This window comes from Cupressus sempervirens, chromosome 3 (assembly GCF_028749045.1).
Source record: "Cupressus sempervirens isolate cs-2001-9-10 chromosome 3, ASM2874904v1, whole genome shotgun sequence".
Taxonomy (NCBI): Eukaryota; Viridiplantae; Streptophyta; class Pinopsida; order Cupressales; family Cupressaceae; genus Cupressus; species Cupressus sempervirens.
In genome coordinates, this window is record NC_143120.1 from 234,590,058 (window position 1) to 234,600,553 (window position 10,496).

At 36.2% G+C, this 10,496-nt stretch overlaps 1 protein-coding gene across 1 annotated transcript in view; it reads right to left on the minus strand.

The window, feature by feature from the left end:
• The window catches only part of LOC149565719 (thiamine-repressible mitochondrial transport protein THI74-like), a 31,312-nt gene extending 22,468 nt beyond the window's left edge, over positions 1-8,844 (minus strand). Inside the window, exon 1 of the mRNA XM_089819213.1 lies at positions 8,455-8,844. Within this exon, the coding sequence (XP_089675339.1) occupies positions 8,455-8,541 (87 nt within the window). The 5' untranslated portion in view covers positions 8,542-8,844. The remainder of the gene's footprint in view (positions 1-8,454) is intronic.
• Positions 8,845-10,496: the final 1,652 nt, after the last annotated feature.

The following is a 10,496-nucleotide window of genomic DNA, read 5'->3' on the forward strand; positions in this document are numbered from 1 at the left end:
CGTATCTCAAAGTATTGTTCCATCTCCGTCAACCATGCTTCAGCTTCTTCCCCAGATTCAGTACCATTGAATTTTGGAGGTTTAATTTTCTTAATGTCAGCTGATAAATCAGCTACAATCTCTTTTTTCTTTTGTTTATCAGATTGATTAGGGGAGGGAGTCCTATTATGTTCCGAGATTTCAGTCTCAACTCTGGGTGTCTCTTGCATTTCCTCACGTTGTTGCCCTATCTAAGCTGCCATCTCACTCATTCTTTTATCCATTGCTTCTAATTTTAATTGTGTTTCTTGAAGAATTTGAAGTAACAATTCATTAGAGGCTTGTTGATTTTTCTCGGACTATTTCTCGATTTTCCACATCCTTATTGTTGTTCATGTTGTATTAAGTTTAAAGTTTTAGCTTTTGTTGCTCAAAAGTTCAATTCCCCATCATTGCAAAAATGTTTATTTATTTATTTTTATTGCACATCTATGCAAATTTTAATTACAACTCATATCCATTGCTCGACAAAGCAAATAAATATTAAAAAAAAAAACTTTGCTCCACAAAGCAAAAATCTTATTTAACATTGCTCAACAAAGCAATCCTTTATTACAAAAAGAAAAATTTCTTCAATGAGATTGCTTGCATCCATAGATTATGTTTTATTTTTGTTTTGCAATTTCTGACTTAATTTGGTACATGTCCCGTACCATCCAAGATCTGTGAAAGTGAAAAAGGGGATTGTTCTGCTGAGCATTCCAAATTTGAATCAATTTATTCCTGTATGCTGCTTTTTTGGCCGGGGTCCATCGAATCCTTTCCTTCTTCATCCGTCGAATGGCTTGATACATTGTTTCATCATCTCGAGGTTCAGAGCAGTAAGAATAGTCATACTTAGTCATATTTTGTAGAAGGTAAGGAAATATAGGGTGTCGGATTTTCTTGCGGGGTGTTCTACGTACTATCATCCTATATTTGTTTTCATGGACGTGATGAGCCCAGGTTCAGTGTTGAACTAGGCTCTGATACCATATGTAACATCTGGATAATCTTCAACTACAATTACCTGAATTTAATATTCTAATTATCTGATGAGATAAAACTAAACTAATACTGAAGTTAATCTAAATTCTAAATCTATTTTAATTACTGAATTTCAAATTCATTCTAATGTTTGAGAATACTGAAATTTAACCCTGATCTATATTATTGCAAGGAAATACTGCAACTAACATACTAAAAAGATTCATTTTTACATTACATCTATTTATAGAGAGAGAATATGTCGGTTATATAGATATTGCATAAAAGAAATAAAGAAACTTAAATAAAACAAAATTACATAACGATTTACTTGAGAGATTTATCCAAATTTAATTGACCAAGCTCTGACTTTGGTAAGGGGGAGAAGCATTAACATGGGCTTAACCTCCCAACTGCGGACCTTTTTACTTATCTCCACAAGTTCTAATTTAATAGAACGGCCCTCCCTACCCGGAGGTCAGGCTTGGGATGTTCATCGATCCAGTCATCGGAGTATTCAGATGGGTTGAGGTCCCAACAGCTATTTGATTAAATAGCTGAAGTATCAGGACAACAACGCGATCATTTTGTTGTGGCATGAATGCCCTTTTATCGCCCTGGCTAGGGATTTCAGAGGTGGGTTTTTGTAACACGATCTCCACCGCTCAGCTTGACAATCAAAGTGAATTTACATGAGCTAATCAAATTATTTTGAATTAATTAGTTATTGATAATCTTCTTGTTTTTTTTTTCTTGTGTCAGGTTCATCTACACATCCCACCGTTAACAGATCTACAGATCGGTGATTAATCAGTGCCTGAACCTTTTTATATCTTATTCTTAAGATTATGGTTCTGCTTTCTCAGAGTTGATCCTCATAAATGATTTTGGTTAGATGAAAACAGAGCAGTTTATGACACCATGCTACGAATTTGAGACACAGGTTGATAAAGATGCAATTCTATATTCAAGTATTTGGATTTGAAAATGGTGTAAAACAAAGAATGAGATCAGAATCTTAACTTATCAGAAGCATCATATACTACACTACTAGACAATGTTTGCAACTCTATTGTTTCCTACAGTTATGATGAGCTTCAAGTTTAATATTATGGCTGAGTCTTTTCACTTAACTCTTCCTTACTGTTACAACCCGACTCAGAAAGAAAGAAGTCATAGAAGATGAAGAAACAAACGTGAGTAAGGGATTGAAGTATGTTTTAACACACTCTTACTTGTCCACAATCTGCTGAACGATTTGCTTGCGAGTCCTCAATGCAACTGGCTCTCGACTCTCAGAAAGTGCAAGAACGTCTTCACGTATGCTGTGGTGAAAGGCTTTGCGGTTAGACAAATCGGAATTGCAGACGTGAATACTTGGCAAGAAACTCGGGTATCAAAAGAACAGTCTAGAATGGATAACCCACGGCAAAGAAAAGAGGCTTCTTATCACCAATTTCAGATCATTGATAGACAATTCCTCAGACCATGGCGAGAGTATCAGCGGGCGGAAGACATTGGTTACCGTCATGACAAAGGCAGAATTTAAAAGATATGAATCGACTTTTCATCTCCTGCCGTTACAAGATTGAAATACGATTCGAATTCCCAATCGATTGGAAAGAAAAGAAAAAACGTTGGGACAAAGGGTGTAAAGTTTTATTAATATAATTTAATGTTATATTATTATTTTGGTTAGATTATAGTTAAATATATTCAAAGTGACATTATTGTATTATAGACCCTTTTATAATAGTGCCACTTTGCAATATTTAATTGTGATTCAAATCAAAGTAATAATATAATATTAAATGATATTACTTTTTTTTTTTAAAAGGTAAGAATTTTATTATTTAATTTAATAATCTTGTATTATTATTATTATTTTAGCTCATGTAACTTTCCACTTTGAACTTTTATTGTCAAGCTTTAACAACCTTGCCATGGCGTCTTTTGATCAAACCTGATATTCCTGATAACTAGGTCACATGATCGTCCCATTTCCGGATGACCTCTTTTCGTAATGCTTCCCCTCCTCCTCAAGTCTTTATCCTGCAACCTTCAAAAACAATCATTCTTGCCAACAACATCAATTTCATAATTCATAATAATATCGTTAGGAATTTTCATCATAAATAATAATTGTTTGAACAATGGTTAAAAACTATATTCTTTTCACATGAACACAACGGCAATAAACTATATTCATTTCACATGAAAACAACGGCTATAAACTATATTCATTTCACATGAAATTTTATTCTGGTTCAACGGCTATTTTTAACTAAAGAGAAATTAGGGCAAAAATTGGGATGTAACAATCTGAAACCCTTATTTATATTTTTTTTTAGTTTTAGTTTAAAATATTTATTTTTTATATAATATTTAATCTTTAGTGATATATATATATATACACACACACACACACACACTTGAACAATTTACTTTTAAATTTTTAATGATTGTTTTTGCAATTTTTGAATTTTTTTCATAACCTTATCCAGATATGGCACCCATGCAGCATCCAAGGATATTGCATCTGTATCCAGTACCCAATGAGAGGCTGCGATTATACTAATAGGGAGGAAAGATACCAGGAATTCTGGTGATTATGCATTAGTGCAGCAATGTCAATATGAAATGATGTCAGTACAGTCAGATCACTGATGAAATGTAGCAACACAGAAAGAAAGCATTCCTTACAAGACAAACATTCGAAAGCACACCATTTTATAGAAGTTTTTTGAAGAAACAGATTTTCCAGGTAGCCATATATAAAGCCAACCACTTGAAGCGTATATAATACAAGTTTCTGGCTACCTGATTTGCATATTCTGTGATCTCAAATAAGATATTGTGAAAATAATGCAAAATACTCATTCAAGAACCATTTTACCCTGTATGGTAAAGTAATACAGCAATGTTGTTTACAGAACATCACTATACTCTCCAAAATTGTCCCATCCTCCCCGTGTTATGAAGATTATTGCTTGTAAAATTATAAGTTGTAAGTGATAATATACATTAATGTAGACGAAACACAATCCATGCTCAGAGCCACAATGTATCTGGTAGCTCCACAAGTAGATCAATCCGGCCTGCCTATATAGTAATGAGAAAGTCCCAGCATTTGTCCTAGTGTGTCCATGGAAACTTACATTGTATCACGTCAAGATTAGGACCCCAAGGCCGAAAAAGAAGAATGTCACTTGAGGGATGTTGAAATAAAATAATCCCCATCTCAGATCACCAAGATGATAGTACTCAAACAGTAGAGAAGGCCACCATTTAGAGCATGGTAATGGGAAGGTCCTAGATCCAAATCTTAGCCAGTGCATTGAAAGTTACAGGGGAACATTTTTACCAGAACGAGTAAAAACCAACAGGAACATGACAAGAAATGGTGTTTGAAAGGTTGTAATGAGCTGATTACAAGGTGATAATAATCAGTTATGGGCCCCATGTTCTTGGTCAGAGCTGGTGGTGTTTACTACATAATGGATTCAGAAGATGGAATTTTTGTCTGCTGGTCACAAATATAGAGTCATTTGTGGCATTCCTTATGGTGCTGGAGTTTAGCCTGGAGCTGCTAGGGGGAAACTTTTTGCTCAACAGTGAGTGGGGTTGGCTATCAGCCTATGGAAGGGATGATTATGTTCAAGGGTGGAGTTTTTTTGGGTTCTTGGATGCCTTTAGTCAGGCCTCAGATCACTCATGTGGAAGTATGAAATTTTTTTGGGTTCTTGGATGCCTTTACTCAGGCCTCAGATCACCCATGTGGAAGTTTGAAGGCGGAGAAATGCTCACAGGGGAGCTTCTTTCCTTCTGTATTTGTATCACCACCACATGGCATTTGAGGTGGTCAAGAAGAAAGATAAAATTAGTTCAGTGAAGTGGCAGTAAGGTGGATGTGAATCCAGTAGCTGTTTTCGTAGTTTGTCTCTGGTCAACACTCTAAGGTGTTAGCATCTGCAAGAATTTTTCTGGTTTTCTTTCTAGGGAGCCTGTTGGTGTTGGATCTTTTATTTGGATGCCAGTTCACACCATGTATAATCCAGGATTTTCTAATTTTTTTTTTTTTTCAATTCTGGGTGTGGTAGCATTAATAAAACAATCTGTATAATTAAATAGAGGAAACTGACCAATGGGCAATAACAGTAAAAGATGCTGAATTCTCTGTTCATGGGGATCAGCGGGTTGATCCCCATGAACATCCCAGTAAGGGGACCATTTGGAAGGGGCCAGAAGAAGGATGGTATAAGGTGAAGTTTGATGGGGTTTCCAGAGTTGGGAGTGTGGGGTGGGATGTGTCATCAAGGCAAGATTATTGCACCAAAATCTAAGTGCTTGGACCAGAGGGCAAACAATGAGGCTGAATTCCAGGTGGCTCTCATGGTTCCACAATGTGCCTGAGGAGAAAGTAAGAAACATATATCTTGAAGGTGATTCCCTTCTTGCTTGCACGTAGAGATTTGATGCTTGCGTCCATTAAAAAGGGCAAGTGTAGGATGGCAAGGACATCATGGAAATTTGTGAGCAAGTTTTGATGAGACAAAAGCTTTAATGAATAGGTATTGGAGGCATTGAGTGGTTCAACATTAACAGGTGTGGAATTCATGCCTATAGCTGTATGAAGGCCCAAGTTGCTTGCCATATATCACATGGAACCTCTGGGGAATTGGGCACAATGGATGATCCTGTAAGACTCACCAATAGCAAGAGGCAGATGGCATTCTTTGGAGCGGTGACAAAGAAAAGGATGCTCAGAGATTTTACGACTAGTCACTGGTTGGTGATTCATGTTGTTAAGATTGTTTTAAGGAAAGAATTTCTCAAGGCTAACCATAGATATAGAGTGAATTTTGACATCTCGGCTATGTTTGATTTCAGTCCTCAACACTGGCGAGCAAAAGTAAAAGGTGATGGCCCTGTGCAAGAAGCTAACATAGAGGAAATTCGTAGGAGAAATGGAGGATGTTCTGAACAATGTAGGGGATGGGATTGATATCCCTCTGCTAAGGGATTACTGTGTCAAATGTAGACATGGCCAAGGAATGGACAGGTTCCTGCTCATCTTCGCGAAGGACCCATCTGAACTGCCAAAATTCTGATCGGCTGCAGCAAAGGGCGTGTAATTCCTTAAGTCCATTTTGGAGCTGGCATCTGAGGAAGGCCTGGGGTGACTCCAGGCCTTCATCAAGGAGGAGAATTTGGAGGACACAGAAGAGGATGAATTGCAAATGATGGAGGAAGAGAAGGATGTTGATGAAGGTGTGGAGGAGTTGCTAGCAGCTCCAAACCATAGCGAATGTGGACCCAATTGCCCATAGAAGATGAGTAAGTAGCACCAGTTGGAGAAGACAGGTGAGATGTCAACCAGTCAGATTCTCCTTTTTTGCTGACTGAAATTTTGCTCTTTTGGTGGTCATAGTGGGATGCCCAGTGAAGCCATCATGGCTGGGATCTCTTTTTGGTTGTAAATGGTATAGTTGGCAGTTTCTGGTATACTTGGTGGTCATATTATACAATCACTAGTATGCCTTTTAATGTGTCATAGGAGTATCCAGAATGTTACTTTGTGATCAGTCAAGGCCAAACTCATATTAATGCTGAGTTGGCATAGACATGTAAATTTTATAAAGTTTTTTGCTATCAACATAATAGTGCAACCCCCTTAGACTGAGTTTTAGTGATCAAAACATAAATAAATAAAAGATGTTGAATGAAAATAAAAAAATGAATAAATATATGTTAAAGCTGAATTTTATGAAATTAGCTAGTTGTATTCTAATTGAAGAATGTATAGATATTTGAACAAATAAATACACTATGATTAATAAAATATTTAGTTAAACTTAAAATAGATGATGTTTTGAGATTTCTATCCTGCATCTTATAGGAATTAATTGTATAAAAATAAAATGACAATATCACAATCTATCAAATATTTTTACCATTAAAAAAATGTCTCTGCAGCCTAGTCAAAATGAAGGGGAAAAAAATCTAAATCGGTTCAATCTGAATTATAAAATGAAAGCACTTCGAATATTGAACATTATCCCCAAAAAACAAAAGTCAAGTTTCCTGATTACTCATGTCAATTCGCGTTCCTTCTAAGCACTGGAAAATAATGTAATGCCAATAAATCAAACACAAACCATTTGGCTTACAAGCTAAAAGCCACAATAAATCTCCATCTTCAAAACAAAGAAATAAAAGGAACATCAAAGTTTAATAAATTGGATAGATGAGAATATATTAATATAAACTAATGTAATGAACTTTCTCGATTTCTTTTTATTTTATTATTTTGATGATTACACTAAAGCTTGGTCTCCACGGGCAGGGAGAAAAATAATCGTGGCTATGGCTGATATTAACATGGATCTGAAACTTGGACATGATGTCATGCCCACCTTCTAAAATCCACCAATCAGTATTTCTATTGATACAAAGGTGTACACGCTCCTCTGTTATAGTTGCGTGGGTTATATTGTGCTTGTGTGGTAAACCAGGGTGATGCTGATCTGGGAAAATGTCTTATATTGATGATCATTTAATTCAGGTGTCAAGGATCCATCTACAGAATGTCAGGCAGTTCGTCTTTAAGTACTAATGTTGGGACACGCCCAGGTCAGCTGGAAGGATTTCATTGATGATCGGGCTTCAATTGCAAATGTCAATAAGATAGTGATAACTGATGGTTTTATAGGGTGATAACCCCGCAGTGCATCTGTTACACGCACTGTTGTATGCAATAGCAGCAGCGCAAAGCAACAGCTCAATCATACGCAACAGTCTTTCACAAAGCGGTCCAATACTGATCCGTTAACTGCAACTAGGCAATGAACAAGTTGGTGAATCAGAATCACACACAGATATCGCATCACGCCAAAGTCCAGTTATTGTTTAGCATGGCCTGCCTTACTTTTTCAATCTATCTCCACCCTTATACATCTGATGGCCCAATTTTACTCCAAATAGCATATTAATAAAAACAACAATCTCAAATATCAATTCCATTCCATTCAATTCAACTCGACAAGAAATGAAGAGAATATCTAGCAAATGCACCCTAAAAAGAAGAATAATTAAAAACCTCCGGCAATTAGCTAACAACCAAGACTCTGTAGCCGAACATCCAGTTTTATTTTATTTTTACAAATATACGAGCTCCAATTCTATTTTGTTGAAAACCTAAACGGCCCTCATCCCCAGAAATGCCACAAACCCAGTTTATCATATTTTCTTAACAGCTTAGCTCGGTCCATTAAAATGAGAACCGAGATCTTCACAGTACCAATTGCTCCAACTAGATTCTCAAAACACGGAATGAATTGCATTCAATTCAATTCTAGCTCAAACGAGAGCAGAACAGAGTAATAGATCTGGCAAAAGTAGTTAAATCAAATCAAATGAGAAAAGAAAAATGGAAAATGAAATCGAGACCTGGGTGACTTCGGCGGAGGTAACCCATATGATTACCACAACAGCAATAAGCATTAGCCCCCCTCTGTATTGCCACCGCCCTCCCATGCTGCCGGCAATATCTCCTCCTCGTCACTTATATATTTGCATTGGTCTCTGATTGCGCAGCTCCCTTATTATTATTCTTCCTGGGAATATGCAGGGGAAATTGTTAAGAGACGTTGTTGGGTCTCCTTCCCAACCAGAAAGGCCTGCAATGCTCCACTTCCTCTTAGATTTTCTTCTGCATCACGGGCAGTTGGTGTGCTTGACGTTTCTGTTAACTTTTCCGTCAAGCTCGCCCCGAGTTTTTAAATTAGCGTTTCCCTTTTGGCTCTTCTGTCGACCTCGTCGAGGACGCGCACTGAGTGCAATTTGGTGAAAAAAGTTAAAACCATTATTTCTATCCTCCCTTGTCTAATCTTACAAATTCAATCCAGCTTTTTCTTAAAGCAATATTTTCTGAATGGATGTTTGCTTGTTTTTAAATTGTTGAGTAAATCAATGTAATTTATGTAAATTTATTAATATTTATTGATTATTGATACAACAATAAAAGTGTGAAGTGGTGCTAATAATTATTTAGAGGTCTTGATGTGACAATAAGTGGGGACTTTAACATGAATCATTGCAGCAATCTTGTCCTCTCTATCAATATATTCAACATTGACTTTTGTTGTTTACTACGATTGGGGATATCATTGTGTAGATGGATTTATAGCAATGAGTAATTTAGAAATAGAGTAGAAAAGAAAGTGAAATGGAAAATTTGTGTGTGGTGAATTTGTAATTGTAAATATTTAATGTTGTATATAAAATAACAATTATAAATGTAGTTTTGAAATAGAAAAATTAAACTTATAAATTATTTGTATTAATATGTTCGTAATTTTGAGAATATTTTGTTATTATCTTTAGAATGGTTTGTTAACATTTATTATTTGTAGTAGTGGAGAAGGAAAAACTCACCATTCTTGGGTCAGATTAAAATCGCCAGGGATGAACCATCCCTCATTTCACCTCTCTTAACTAGCGGTCTGGTGAGCTAGGGGATAAAGACAAACAAATATGATGAGGAGATTGACAAACTAGAATACTAAATGCAAGAATTAACCATTAATTACTAATACAAACTCATATTTTAACTACAAAAACCAAAAGTGAAAACTAGAAAGATAAACAGTTGAACTTCGTGAGCTAAGTACCCAAGATGTACATGTAAGTCTGGTGTAGAGGCACAACACCCATACATCCCATATGGACAAAGTATAGAGGATGATACGAAATTAGAGAAAAATGATAGAAAAAGCCCTCCAAAGTGGTGCTCTACCTGGGTTTAATTTTAGTTTTGTATAATTTTTTAAGGGCAAAGAATGTGAAGAATTTAAAAGTTGTTATTCAGGAGAAGGGTGAGACTCCACCTTCTTCTAATAGTAAGCCTAATAGTAAAGCAGATTTTGATTTTCTAGTGATGTAGGGAGAGTCCAAAGTGAAAAAGAAGTCCTCTGCAACTAAGAAGATCTAGTCATTCCCTAAAAGGATTCTTTATGGTGAAGGGGGATACCACATCGAGGACAGTGATCGATATCTCTGCCTTAGGAGAAAACCCTTCTAAAAGAGCCATAGTTGATTTTGCTGATAAAGGTGAGAATATTGAGGATAAAGACAATGACAAAGACTCTCCTAAAAATATAAGGTCCCCTATGGTAAATGTGAAATCATGGCATGTGATGTTCAGTGGTGTCATGATACATATTTGATTGCATGATAATTAATTATTGTGTTGCCATTGATGTCAACTACTGACCTAGTGTTCATAGTATGTCACTGAGCATAAACATGGTGAACAAGGTACAATAGTTTTCAAAGGTAGTGATCCTTATGAGAGAATTGTGAGTGTCTCTTAAGGTCCATTGTATGGCCACTACTAATAAAGTGAAGAAAGATATGATCAAGTGACTTGACAGTGCAACTGCTAGAATAATTAGTGACAAGTGATAGGTGGTTTGATTGGTTTGTCATAT